The sequence below is a fragment of the Geotrypetes seraphini genome, chromosome 12 (assembly GCF_902459505.1).
Source record: "Geotrypetes seraphini chromosome 12, aGeoSer1.1, whole genome shotgun sequence".
NCBI classification, from domain to species: domain Eukaryota; kingdom Metazoa; phylum Chordata; class Amphibia; order Gymnophiona; family Dermophiidae; genus Geotrypetes; species Geotrypetes seraphini.
Genome location: NC_047095.1, coordinates 83,174,887 through 83,189,972, shown reverse-complemented (window position 1 = coordinate 83,189,972; position 15,086 = coordinate 83,174,887). Strand labels below are relative to the sequence as shown.

Genomic DNA, 15,086 nt, shown 5'->3' with positions numbered 1-15,086 from the left:
AGACTTAATGATAGGTAGTATATCAAATTAAAATAAACCTGAAACTTAGGGCTCCTTTTACTAAGGTGTGCTAGCGGTTTTAGCGCACACAGGGTATTAGCGCATGCTACACGGCTAGAACTAACGCCAGCTCAATGCTGGCATTAGCGTCTAGCACGCGCGGCAATGTAGCGTGCACTATTCTGTGCGTTAATGCCCTAACGCAGCTTAGTAAAAGAAGCCCTTAAACTCAAAGGGGGGGGGGGTCAGAAGCATTCAGAAATTTGCACGCATAGTTATAGAATATGGCCTCAGCGCACCTAACTTGGGCACCAGCATTTTCACCAGGTTTCAGGAGGTTTAAGTCTGGCACCTAGAGTTAGCTACAGGAATCATTGCTAAGGACAGTTCTAGAAAGCGCATCCACCTTTTATAGAAATGCGCTTAGAGCTAAATTTTGCGTGCCGTTGATAGAATCCCCTCCATAATTGCCATCCAATTCCTTCACATTCTTGCATTGAATGTACTTTTTGCCTCTTCAGTAGGTCTCGCCTCAAAAGCATCAAAATCTTATAGCCTTCCTTTCTATTTTCCTTAGAGCTTCGGATCTTACTGTTGTGTGGCAGCGATCTGCTGGAGTCCTTCTGTATTCCTGGGCTCTGGAATGAGTCTGATGTAAGTAGTCTGATATGCTGGGGATGAATTTACTGCAGTCTGTTACTACCCTGTCTTTGCCTTTCTGTAGCTGTATAACTCTTTCTCTTGCATCACAATATCTCCCTTGTAAAATTCTTCCTATCTAGTATGTGAATTAAATATTAATGTTAAGGTTTATATATTTTTGTATTTGTAATCTGCTTTGAAACACAGTTGTCTAGGGCAGTGGTTCCCAACCCTGTCCTGGAGGACTCCCAGGCCAGTCTGGTTTTTAGGATAGCCCTAATGAATATGCATGAGAGAGATCTGCATATAATGGAGGTGCCAAGCATGCAAATCTGCTCCATGCATATTCATTAGGGCTATCTTGAAAACCCGACTGGCCTGGGGGTCCTCCAGGACAGGGTTGGGAACCACTGGTCTAGGGGAAATATCAAGCTAATAAATCAAATCCTCCCTCCGTTTCATTTTCTTTTATCTTGTTTCTCTTTTACTGACAAAACTGCTATCCAACATCTCCTGTATTCTGATTTTTTTTTTTTTTACCATACATTGCTCTCTTTTATAGCTCTGTTTCATTTTCTCTAGAGCAGGGCTGCCCAAGTCCGATCCTCAAGATCTAAAGGCAGGCCAGATTTTCAGGATATCCACAATGAACATGCATGAGAGAGATTTGCACACCAAGAAGGCAGTGCAGGCAAATCTCTCTCATGCATGTTCGTTGTGAATATCCTGAAAACCTGGCCTGCCAGTAGATCTCGAGGACCGGACTTGGGCAGCCCTGCTCTAGAGCATACCCCTATTGTCCCAGAAACATTTTGGTTTTCTTGGATGAAGGCTTAAATACAATAATTCACATACACTCAGAATTGTGTAACATTTTGATAGCATGTCACCATTCCATACACAGTGATTGGGTGGTGGGTCTGACTATAGGAGCTTCGGCTCTTGGTCAGGTTGCATTTTTTTTTGTCTTCCTTTGATATCAATTTTGATCTCCATGATTTTTGCACAATATTTCACTTAATAGCTCTCCTACCTTGTCTCTGTTTCTTGGATGAAGGACAATTTTCAAACTATTTTTGAGCCTGCAGGTAAATATTCAAAGTAGACTCGCTGTAGAGTTTCCCCTGTGAAAATTAGGGAACTAAAGGAGCATGGATATTTGTTTACCTCCATATGTTGCAGGTGAAAAGTATATAGGGTGAAGTACTTGCCTGGACTTCAGATTGAATCTATGGTCACAGTGGCGTAGCGAGGGTAGGAGGCACCTGGGGTGGTGGTGGCAGCCCCCGTGCCCTCCTATACGCCCCCCCCCCCCCACACACACATGGCACCTTCCCTTCCCACCCCTGTGTCTCTTTAAATCTTTGCCCGCGCGAGTAGCTTCTCCAACCTGCTGCTCATGCAGGTGTTGGCTTTCCCTCTGATATCACTTCCTGGCCCCATGACCTGGAAGTGATTTCAGAGGGAGCCAAGCCGATGCAAGCTGCAGGCCAGAGTAGTTGCTCACAATGGCGAAGATTTAAAGAGGTACGGGGGCATGGGAAGGCACGAGAGTGGCAGCACCCCCATCCAAGACAGTGTCTGGGGCAGTCCGCCCCTCCCCTTACTACGCCACTGTATGGTCATACTTTACAATGCCCATCCTAATCCCAGCCATACCCTGCCCCTTTTTGGTACAGCTTAAAGCATGCAAGTTGTTTACCCACATAAGGCCAGATTCTATAAACGGTTCTGCTCAGCACAGCTGTCCATCAACTGCTAGGCACTGCTTATAGAATCCCACCTTGTAGTGTCTACAAGAGATTCCTTGATAGAACATTATCATTCCAAGCAGGCAAATGGAATAAATGTTTAATCAACTTTATTTCAAATGCACTTTCCTATCAAACTTTCAGGAAGTCAATTAAAACCTCTCTTTGATCAGTTTCTCTGATCCCATTTCTGCCTTAATGTATCTTTAGAACATAAGAATTGCCACTGCTGGGTCAGACCAGTGGTCTATCGTGCCCAGTAGTCCGCTCCTGCGGCGGCCTTTAGGTCAAAGACCAGTGCCCTTGCCTTACCTGTGTACGTTCTGGTTCAGCAGGAACTTGTCTAATTTCCAGATAAATTTGATTAATCTTAACATGCTAATGTAATTTCAAAAGTTTTTTTTGTAATATCACTGTCTGTATGCAGTCTCTTCCTCTGTAAACCACTCTGAACTGTTTGTGGTACTGCGGTATATAAAAATAAAGTTATTATTAGGAGGCATCGCATGACTTGCAGCCATATGTTCCTCTGGGTTTTTTTAATTATTTAACACCTACCCTATGGAACTCTCTCCCTAAATCTCTATGGGCTCCTTTTACTAAACTGTGCTAGTGGTTTTAGCGCACGCAAGACGCTAACACCTCCCTTGAGCTGGCGTTAGTTTCCCCGCATAGCGCGGGGGGTTAGCGTGCGCTAAAAACGCTACCACAGCTTAGTAAAAGGAGCCCTAGGTCTTGAACTTTCCTATCCTAAATTTTAAATCAGGTTTAAAAACTCATTTATTTACTACTGCCTTCAATGGTCATCCTGAAACTTGATTACCTCTTTTAAATCTTTGCAGGGTTGGCTCATGACCTTTGATCTGCATTACAGTTGCTGACTTAACTTTGAAAGTTTTAAACTTTACGTATGCTTTGTATATTTATTTTATGTTTTTATTTTTGTGATTGATTTGGAATTTCTGTTTTATTACTACTTGAGGTCCCCTTTTATGACGCCGTGATAGGTTATTTTATCGCCGGGCATGTCGGTCTTAGCTCGGACGCTCATAGGAATTCTGTGAGTGTTAGAGGGGGATTAGTTTGTAAACTGTTTTGCTGCTGTTTGTAAAAAGCGGTAAATAATAAACCATACTGATGCTAGATTTGTTCATTTAAATTTAATAAATAAAAAAGTTTAAAAAACACAAATCGCTTAATAGAATTATCCACATGCAGCTCATTTTCTATCCCTCAACCAATGGCGTAGTGAGGGTAAGAGGCACCCGGGACAGTGGCGTCTTCCCCTCCCTCTGCGCAGAATTCATCAATAGTCTTCTCATTCCCTACTGTCCTTCTAAATCCCTCCATTCGATTACTCAGAATCTCCTTACAATCCCATCCTTAAAGCATATATAGTACTCTCCCGATATTCACAGGGGTTCCGTTCCAGGAACCCCCGCAAATCTTGAAAAACTGCGAATACAGTTTTTAGTGGGGGAGACAGGCAAGGGCAGCTGGAGAGGCAGGAGAGGGCAGCAGGAGCGCCAGCGAGTGAAGGAAATCACTCACGGTATGCTCCGATCGCCTCTTCCTGCACTAAAGGCGGGCCTCACCAATCAGGAGCTGCGTGTCAAAGATCTGCAAAGCGACATAATCAAGCTGGAGAAATGAGCATCGACATGGCAAATGAGGTTCAACGTGGATAAGTGTAAAGTGATGCATGTCGGTAACAAAAATCTCATGCACGAATACAGGATGTCCAGGACGGTACTTGGAGAGACCTCCCAGAAAAGAGACTTGGGAGTTCTGATCGACAAGTCGATGAAGCCATCCGCACAATGTTCGGTAGCACTGAAAAGGGCGAACAGAATGCTAGGAATGATAAAGAAGGGGATCACAAACAGATCGGAGAAGGTTATCATGCCGCTGTACCGGGCCATAGTGCGCCCTAACCTGGAGTACTGCATCCAGCACTGGTCGCCATACATGAAGAAGGACATGGTAGTACTCGAAGAGCGACTAAAATGGTTAAGGGGCCGGAGGAGTTGCCGTACAGTGAAAGATTAGAGAAACTGGGCCTTTTCTCCCTCGAACAGAGGAGATTGAGAGGGGACATGATTGAAACATTCAAGGTACTGAAGGGAATAAACTTAGTAGATAAGGACAGGTTGTTCACCCTCTCCAAGGAAGGGAGAACGAGAGGACACTCTCTAAAATTGAAAGGGGATAGATTCCGTACGAACGTAAGGAAGTTCTTCTTCACCCAGAGAATGGTAGAAAACTGGAACGCTCTTCCGGAGTCTGTCATAGGGGAAAACACCCTTCAGGGATTCAAGACAAAGTTAGACAAGTTCCTGCTGAACCAGAATGTACGCAGGTAGGGCTAGAGAATGACACGGTGAAAAAATTGGTCCCCGTCACCGCCCCGTCCCCGTCTCACCATCCCCGTCACCGCCCCGTCCCCGTCTCACCAACCCCGTCACCGCCCCGTCCCCGTCTCACCAACCCCGTCACCGCCCCGTCCCCGTCTCACCATCCCCGTCACCGCCCCGTCCCCATCTCACCAACCCCGTCACCGCCCCGTCCCCGTCTCACCATCCTCTTCACCGCCCCGTCACCGCCACTGCCACCCCATTCACCGCCCCGTCACCGCCACTGCAATCCCATTCACTTTTCTTTATTTACGTATAAAGGAAACATTCTTTAAAACTTTAAAACTTTAAAACTTAGTTAAATATTAGTTAATAACTATACAAAAACAAAACACGCAGAGAAAAAATTAATTAATAAAAATTCTCAAAACTGACACATTTTGATCACTAAATTTAAAATAGTTATTTTTCATACAGTTTTTCAATCACTAATCTTCCACCACCCCTGGGGCTAGCAATGCAAAAACAAACACGACATGTACTTTAAATGCTGCCGTGATTAGCATAGTGACCGCGGCTACGGCTGCAAGTCTCCCCTCCCCCCAGCGATCACGGCAGGAGGGCACCCAACCCCTCATGTAGACCCCCCCAACGGCCCTCCCGACAATCGCAGCAGAAGGGTACCCAACCCCTCCTGCCGGTCCTCCCAATGGCCTCCCCTAAGATCGCCGGCAGGAGGGTACCCAACCCCTCCTGCTGGACCCCCCCCAACGAACCCTCCCACCCCGGAACCCCCTTAGTCTTACTTTTCAAGTTGGACCGGACAGCTCCTCGCTCGTCTGGCCAGCAGGCCTGCCTCCGTCCAAATGAGGCGGGCCCGCCCCTACCCTCCCCTCCCCTGCCTCCCAATGGCCTCCCCTAAGATCGCCGGCAGGAGGGTACCCAACCCCTCCTGCTGGACCCCCCCCCAACGAACCCTCCCACCCCGGAACCCCCTTAGTCTTACTTTTCAAGTTGGACCGGACAGCTCCTCGCTCGTCTGGCCAGCAGGCCTGCCTCCGTCCAAATGAGGCGGGCCCGCCCCTACCCTGCCCAACCCACAGGATCCTAGGGCCTGATTGGTCTAGGCACCTAAAGCCACTCCCGCTATAGGAGGGGCCTTAGGTGCTTGGGCCAATCAGGCCCTAGGATCCTGTGGGTTAGGCAGGGGAGGGGAGGGGCGGGCCCGCCTCATTTGGACGGAGGCAGGCCTGCTGGCCAGACGAGCGAGGAGCTGTCCGGTCCAACTTGAAAAGTAAGACTAAGGGGGTTCCGGGGTGGGAGGGTTCGTTGAGGGGGGGTCCAGCAGGAGGGGTTGGGTACCCTCCTGCCGGCGATCTTAGGGGAGGCCATTGGGAGGCAGGGGAGGGGAGGGGCGGGCCCGCCTCATTTGGACGGAGGCAGGCCTGCTGGCCAGACGAGCGAGGAGCTGTCCGGTCCAACTTGGAAAGTAAGACTAAGGGGGTTCCGGGGTGGGAGGGTTCGTTGGGGGGGGGTCCAGCAGGAGGGGTTGGGTACCCTCCTGCCGGCGATCTTAGGGGAGGCCATTGGGAGGACCGGCAGGAGGGGTTGGGTACCCTTCTGCTGCGATTGGCAGGAAGGGTTGATCTGACAAATGAGGAGCACGGTGAAACACAGGTAAATAGCGGTTCCTAGAAGGGGGTACATTGGCCCGCGGGGACAAACCTGTTCACCGTTTCCGCGGTCGGTGAATGGCCTTGTCCCCGTCACCGCAGCGACTGCTAGTTTTCCTCCCCGTTTTCGGCGGTGACCCGCGGCTTAAATGCGGTGGCCGCGGGTAAACCGTCACCGTGTCATTCTCTAGGTAGGGCTAGTCTCAGGGCGCTGGTCTTTGACCAGAGGGCCACCGCGTGAGTGTACCGCAGGGCACGATGGACCACTGGTCTGACCCAGCAGTGGCAATTCTTATGTTCTTAAGACTTATTGAGCAGTAAAAGAATTATTTTTTTTGTGTGTGTGTGTGTGTTCAATCTTTTTTATTTGTTTATGAAAAGGAAAACATGGAATAAGCAGCAACAAGAAAACTGTATAACAGGATTTATACCAGCTAAGATTATCCAAAGAACATGTAACTAAGCACAGGTTACTTTGTTTACAATAGCAGAAGTGACCATAATAGACCAGAAGATATATCTCAGTATAAGTATAAAATGTGTTATATATCCAAAATTCTAGTACTTATGATATCAGTAACATATACATAACAGGAGCCCAGGTCTTGTTAAAAGTGGATAATTAGTTCGCTTTTTCAACGGCCACCTTCTCAAATTGGACATACAAACATACCGTGTTCCACCAAACATTAAAGTTCAATGATGTGAAGTCCTTCCAATTGGCTAATACAGATTTGAGCGCCAATTGCAACAAACAAGACAGTAATTTGGCTTGATATTTGTCTAGAACAGACATGGGCAACTCCGGTCCTCGAAGGCCGGAATCCAATCGGGTTTTCAGGATTTCCCCAATGAATATGCATTGAAAGCAGTGCATGCAAATAAATCTCATGCATATTCATTGAGGAAATCCTTTATCTAAGCAGGAATTTGAGTAGATTAAAAAAAAAAAAAAAAAATCTTAGCTGGTTGGATTCAAAGATAAACCTATTAGTATTAACTCTACATTTAATCAGATATTTGCAAGCATGTGAAAGAACAAAAAATCTGAGAAAACCTAGATTTTAGGGCCCATAAATAGCTCCTCTCTCTTTCTGAAAAATAACTTTAATATTCAGTCTCTGTCTGGTAAATTGCTGAAAGAACCAGCAGAATTAGACAAGTCCCAAGTCCCACTCCGGAGATCCTGTGTTTGGTTTGGACCGTCTGTTAATGGATCTCCTTCCACTCTCTTTCTTTTAGACCCTAGCGCTTGTCTTTACTAGCAGATAATAAATCCTAGTGATATGAGGGAAAGCCTTGGCTGGTACACTGAGAATCTCTAAAAGATGTTTATTCATTTATTTAAATATTTAATTCCTTTTATATCCCGCCCTCCCCAGAGAGCTGAGAACAGGTTACAAGGTAACATACATAATAATTAAACAAACGAGTTACAGAAAACTAAGGCAATATGGGCTACTGTGATATTTATCTACTACGTTGTTCATCTTAAATTAGAAGACACAGAATGAGGATTTGTAACATATGGATAGTTCATTTTATATTAGTTTCACATATTATATATATTAGTTTCACACATTATTTTATGCCCCAAGACGTTTATTATGATCTTAGAATGACAATAGGGTAGTCGTTCCTCATATCTCTTGCGTCAACTAGAGATTGTGCGTTCTTTTATCTAGTTCCATGGTAATGGAATAATTTGCCCATAGATTTGAGAAAAGAAGAATCATGCATAAACTTTAAAAGACACATAAAAGTGCATTTTTTTTCCAATTGGCTTTCTCAAATTAAATAATTAAGTTTGGAACTGTAATCTGTATTTATATAAAGATTAATTTTTTAACCATATTGTATTAATTATGGTTTACTGAGATTTAATTGTTTGTTTTTATTAGAATTGCTATTAGAATTATTATTATGGAGATGCTGATTGCTTAGTATTTTAGGGAAAATTTTTTAAAAAAACTTTTGCTTTTACTCTTTTCTATCCTATTTTTAAATGGAGTCTTTCTTGATGAATGTGTATTATATATTGCGCACCGCTTGGATCCTTTTTTAGGCTGTTATGCGGTATAGAAAGTTTTACATAAACATATAGCTAGATCGTCTTAAAGCATGCACAGAAATAGTCTAGCTCAACATATATGAGGAGTACATTAGTTTGGGAGTTACAGACTGTATGGTTGCGAAAGCTGAAGGCGGTAGATTGGCAGGTTGGATGCTCTGGGAGTTAGTTTAATAATGATGATGTGTGGAGGGTGTTAGGTATTATATGGTATGGGTACTAGGTTAAAGGAATTAGGTGAAGAGGTAGGTTTTTATTGCTTTCCTTAAGCTCAAAAGCTCTGTGAGGGATTTGAAGTATGGAGGCATCTGATTCCAATACTTTGGTAAGAAATGGGAGTAGGATCTGCGTGTGGCACTTTCTAGTCGGAGGCTCCGACCAGGGGGTAATTTTAGATGTGTTTCCTCTTCCTAGATGTCACGTTTAATAATTTGGGAAAATGTTTAAGTGGTAAATTGGGTTGCCTTATTTGGTTTTCAAATTTCTTCATATTAGTAGATATATCATTAGATACCCATAAGGCCTCTATTCTCTGGTCCAAGCAGCCTAGTTTCCTGGGTTGTTGCTCCTGTGCCTTAAGCTACATACATGCAGGGCAGAATTAACCAATAGGCCAAGTAGGCACGTGCCTAGAGCCCGAAATGGTTAGGGGGGCCTGATGAAGGAGGACATCAACATTGTTTTTCCAAACGGTGATGGGCCTCTCCAGCATCGATCGGCAATGCGCCTCCCCCCCCCCCCCCCCCAGATCGGCAAAGTGGGCCCCACCCCGATCGACAGAAAGTAAGACAAGCAAGCAACGCGGGTAGGAAAGGCAACGGGGACTGTAATTGTGCAAGCGGTGCTGCTTGCCCAAAGCTTCCTTCTGACGCAGCTTCCTGTTTCCGCCTGGGCGCATGATGGGGTGGGATGGGGCAGGGGGGCCCAGTATATTTGTGTGCCTAGGGGCCCTTGACGAATTAATCCTGCCCTACATACATAGCTAGTTATTAAGGATTCTAAAGAGATAACAGCAGTCCAAATGGAATCTAAGGTTATCATAGGTTTATTCAGCAACCATCCCTAGTCAGAGAAGGTCCCGTAGAGCAACTACTATGGCTGATGCAATCCTTCATCACCAGCTCAGGGACTCTCAGTCCCAGATAAGGAAGTACCAGTAAGTTCACTCATTGGAAGCTCTGAAAATCCTGTTTCAGTAGTTATCCACCTACTCAAGTTGAAGAAGAAGCTATGGCCAACATATCGTCTGGTACAATCACTACATGTGAATACAAATCTGAAGCCATTTTCAAACCAGAATTTTACAGTTAAATATGTGTTTATCCATGTGAAACCATTTGAAAACTGACCCCCCCCCCCATTCATAAATAACTTTTTCTTTTAATTTTCATTTTTTTATATGATTACAGATCTACAAATGTTATCCGCTTTATGAAATGAAAAGAACAAGATTTTACGGTCTAGGGGCTGTTTATGGTAGAGAATATACAGTATATTTGGAAAGTTAGTTTAATTTATTTATTTGTTCAGTTTTCTGAACTGTTCTCCCCAGAGTGCTCAGAATGGTTTACATGAATTTATTCAGGTACTCAAGCATTTTTCACTGTCTGGCTCGGTGGGTTCACAATCTATCTAATGTACCTGGGGCAATGGGTGGATTAAGTGACTTGTCCAGGGACACAGGGAGCAGCGTGGGTTTGAACCCACAACTTCAGGGTGCGGTGGCTGTAGCTTTAACCACTGCGCCACACACTCCCCACTGCAATGTAACACAATGTAACCCATTTTCTTCATATATCTTCTGTGGCCAGTTCATTAAATATTTGCTTTATCTTGGTTCTGAAACATCTTTTTCTGAATATTTTGCAGATGGAAGTAATAGTTGGAGATTTTGGGATTGTAGTTCTTCCCCGGGATGGGGCTGATACCGATAGAATCATGAACCATTCGTCTGTACTTCGCAAGTACAAAGTAAGGATTCTTATAGAGAAACTGCACTTCCTGTTCTCCTGACCCTTACATTTGTAACATTAATCATTTCCTTATTAGTGATGTGGTTTCCAATTACCTTTCCATCCAGGAAATACAGTCTGTAGACTCTGGTTATATTGCCATGATGCAGTGTGTATGGTCCAGTGCATTTGTTTCCTGATTCAATGCAATAGCACTCTCTTTCACCCTGCAAAAACAGATAAGTGGCGTGTATTTTCTCTCTCAGATGGAGAGAGTAGTGTCACCCCTGCTGGGGCTAACCTAAGCGTTTTTTATTAGCTTTCTATGTTGTCCATAATAATAGAGAGGTTGCAGAAAGTGAATAGAAAGATGACAATGAACAAAATTAAATTTTCTCTTTTTTTTCTGCCAACAGAACAACATCCTAGTTGTGAAGGATGACATCAACCATCCAATGGCCACTGTCAGCTCAACAAAAAGCAGGTGTGTGATGCAAGATTTCTCTAAGGCAGGGGTAGGGAACTCCGGTCCTCGAGAGCCGTATTCCAGTCGGGTTTTCAGGATTTCCCCAATGAATATGCACGAGATCTATTTGCATGCACTGCTGTCAATGCATATTCATTGGGGAAATCCTGAAAACCCGACTGGAATACGCCCCTGCTCTAAGGTGACAGAAAAAGAGATAGCAAAACAGACTCTAAAATCATACATGTTTGTTCAAACATAAATGTACAACAAAAATTTTTTAAATTTGACATTGTTCAGAAATGGAAGGAAATAAAATTACATATTGTGGAGACTAGTTGTGCTTCAGTTTGGTTAGCTGCAAATAGAAGGGGTTCCATATCTTTCTTATACAGTATAATCTCGCTATAATGGACTTCAAGGGACCTGGAAAAACGGTCCGTTATATCCAGAGTTGCATTTTTTTTCAATTTTATTTAGGTCAACTTGAAACAACGTTCAGTCAATGAACAACAGTCACTGTACAACCATATCAGCAACATCAAGAACAAAACTCAGCAAAACATTGGTATGGTACGAAATGATTGCAAAACCAGAACACTAAAAGGGGATGTTCTAAACCATTATGTCGTACTGTACTTGGAATGAAAAATACTCTGTCATTTTCTTCTGGGCTGCATTTTGATACTATATCACCGGCACGCCACGTGCCTTGTAGGCGGAGCCTGCATGTCCGTTATAGCCAAAGAAAACTACAGCTAAAAGCGACTCTGGGGACCAAATTGGTTGTCTGTTATATCCGAAAGTCCGTTATATGCGAGTCCGCTATACGTGATGATTTTCTGTATGTTTATAATGGCGCACGGTCGAAACCAGCGGACCTCATTCGCTATAGGCAAAGTTCCGTTATAAGTGAGTCCCTTATAACGAGATTATACTGTAATTAATAACCACCTGTTTTTCAGCCCAATTCATTCCACCATGAACTGCCTACTCTGTGCTTTCCATTTTACTTCAGTATACAAATTTGGAAATAAATCTAGCTAGGTTACTGGCTAGAAAGCTAAAGGTCAGAGCAGTACCCTCGTTAGGTGCCATTGACCTGTGCGCGAGTCCTAGTGAAAAATCAAAGGCAGGGGATATAGCATTCTATACTGCTGGAGCTATCAGAAGTCAGTTGGTGGACTTTCATAAGCATTTATGGTGACAGGTCAAAAGCGCGCAACTGAGCGCAAGGTGGAAGCCCGCGCTGAAGAAAAACAGTGTTTTAAGGAGCTCTGACGGGGGGGTGTGGGGGGGAACCCCCCACACTTTACTGAATACAGATCGCGCCGGCGTTGTGGGGGGTTTGGGGGGTTGTAACCCCCACATTATACTGAAAACTTCACTTTTTCACTAGAAAACTGGGAAAAAGTTAAGTTTCCAGTATAATGAGGGGGCAAACCCCCCCACAACGCCAGCACGATCTGTATTCAGTAAAGTGGAGGGGTTCCCCACCAACACCCCCCGTCGGAGCCCCTTAAAACTCTGTTTTTCTTCAGCGCGGGCTTCCACCTTGCACTCAGTTGTCTCGGCGCACCTTTGTCGCCGCGCGCTTTTGACTATGAACCGCATTTATATGTGAAGAAGGAAGATATAGAAAACTATTAAGGAGTACTCAATTACTGAAATATACATTAGAAACTTGTGACAGATTGGGCCCATTTTGGGACTGGAGGTGCAGTAGACAATTAAGAATTTGCAGGGGATGTGAAAAGAATCTTTTTACTAGGTTATAGAACAGCTCGCTTCAAGAGGGGTTATTACCTCCCTCGGGTCCTAATGCAGAAAGCTACCACGGGCTGTAGTTTACCTGCTCACTAATGGCTGCTGTATCTTAAGAGTTTCTGCACTGAAGTTTACTCCTGCAGTAGACCACACACATCATATTAAAATGAATGCTAAAGAACCTATTAATTAGGCCATAGCAATGCAGGGCTTTGCGCTGACGTCTACCGCGGGAGCTCAATGCCAGAAACCTAACGCCAGGTCTGAGGTTGGTGTAGAGCTAGGGTTACTAGATGTCCGGGAAAACCTGGACACATCCTCATTTTAGAGGCCTGTTCAGGCTCCTGGACAGACTTTCCATAACTTGGCATTTGTCTGGATTTTGGAAAGCCCTGACAAGCTCCGGCCACGTCTGGAGGGCCTCTGAGCATGCGCATATGATGTCACACACATCCTCCAGGCCCTCCAGACATGGCTTCAGCTCGTACAGAAAAAGAGAGGAGGCTTTCAGGAGGGGGGGGACAGAACAGGGCGTAGGTGTAGCTGACATCACTTTCAGTTTAGAGGTACTTCTATAAAAAGGTAATCCAGAACGCAGCTGCTTCTTGTCCTGAAGAGGTGACGAGTTAGGATCTGCTAAGGGGAAGAAAAAGTCCATTGGAATATCCTACCTACTACAACTGACTGTGTTCTTTGTCTCCTACAGACTGGCCCTGCAGCACGGAGACGGACATGTTGTGGATTACCTCTCTCAGCCGGTCATCGACTATATCCTGAAGAGCCAACTTTACATCAATACTTCAGGATAAAAGCCAGGGCACATTGCTTAAACAGCATTGTTATGCCATCTTCCTCAGCCCTCCATCACACTCTTCCTTCTTTCTCCCTCATGGTTTCCTGTTTAAAGAATGGAGCTCCTTGTATCCATTTCTCTCGTTAACACGTTCATAACACTTAACACCCACAGCACAGAGGATCGTGGGTGTCCATACATGCTTCAGTAATTTTCTACAGGGAATCTCCCCCTTTATGCTTGGAGGGTGCATTGACTTCAGGGGGACAAGATCTCTCTTCCCAGCATGCTCCTAAGCTGCTATTGTCCATGGTGAGGCGGGAGCATTCATATTCTGATACTTTTCCTGGGAGAGGTTGAGATTCTTGAGGTGGTGGTATATGTACTGTAAAATGTTACTGACCGTAGAGTAGTTATGTTTTTGGGATGAGGTATGTATGCATCATGAGATATTCTGGAATACATATATTTTGGGGTATGTTTATATATACATTGTTAGTTGGGTAGGTATATTTTTGGGTGGGGGTGTACAGAATCTTGTGCTAGTAATCCTTGTGTTGATCTGTTCTTGACAGTTTTGTTTGATGGGGAGAGGGAGAGAAGTTCGTCCCACTATGTTTTTTCAGTTCCTAGTAAAAGCATGAAAGTTTCTAGACTTTAGGAAAATGCTCTTTCCTCCAGTGGTGACCGCCCCTAAAAGAGTTAACAGGAATGGAGAAAATCTAATGCAAGATGTCCTGCCAACATCTGATAGAGATGTTGATGCTGCCTATATCCTCTGGCCCAGATTCTAAAAACAATGCTGTTAGGAAGATGCTGGTAGGTGCTGTACCGGCACCTAAGTTAATTGCTTTAATTGGCTATTAATGCCATGGTATTTGACCACACCATTAAAAATAAATAAAAAAAAATTAGGTGCCATGATGTGCCAATAAAACATGGTGCTGGAATCACATCTACGTGATACTGAATGTCAAAAGAAGCATGATTATGGGTGAGGTTGATGTTCAGCACCACTAAGTGTGGTTCTAGGTCGAAGGTAGGTACCATAAATGTAGGTATTGAAACCCTGGACTACATTTACGCCTACCTTAGACAAAGACCACGATTCTGAGAAATGGTACCATAATCTGAGTGACACGAAACCGGCACCATTTTTTTCAGGCGCCCACCAATTATGGCATTGCTTTTAGAAACTGGGTCTTTTTCTCTTTCCCTACCTCTCCATGTTCTATAGCAGGGGTAGGGAACTCCGGTCCTCGAGAGCCGTATTCCAGTCGGGTTTTCAGGATTTCCCCAATGAATATGCATTGAAAGCAGTGCATGCAAATAGATCTTATGCATATTCATTGAGGAAATCCTGAAAACCCAACTGGAATACGGCTCTCGAGGACCGGCGTTCCCTACCCCTGTTCTATAGCTTCTGCCGTGGCTCTACCCTGTCAATAAAAGAGATCCTCAGTACTCTGTGCCATTGATCCAGAAGCAGCCATGAGAATAGGCCAGCAGTTTGGATCCTATGAACTGCTGCATGCCTCATTGGCGACAAACATTTGTGGTTTCATGTCAATGGCTTTGTTATTTATAATACCTAGTAATGAATTCTAGAGGGAACTG

The 15,086-nt window shown here is 44.5% G+C and overlaps 1 protein-coding gene across 1 annotated transcript in view; it reads left to right on the top strand.

The window, feature by feature from the left end:
• The window catches only part of NMNAT2 (nicotinamide nucleotide adenylyltransferase 2), a 130,945-nt gene extending 116,825 nt beyond the window's left edge, over positions 1–14,120 (top strand). Inside the window, exons 8-11 of the mRNA XM_033915380.1 lie at positions 578–654; positions 10,361–10,462; positions 10,860–10,927; positions 13,383–14,120. Of these exons, the coding sequence (XP_033771271.1) occupies positions 578–654; positions 10,361–10,462; positions 10,860–10,927; positions 13,383–13,485 (350 nt within the window). The 3' untranslated portion in view covers positions 13,486–14,120. The remainder of the gene's footprint in view (positions 1–577; positions 655–10,360; positions 10,463–10,859; positions 10,928–13,382) is intronic.
• The last annotated feature ends 966 nt before the right edge of the window (positions 14,121–15,086 follow it).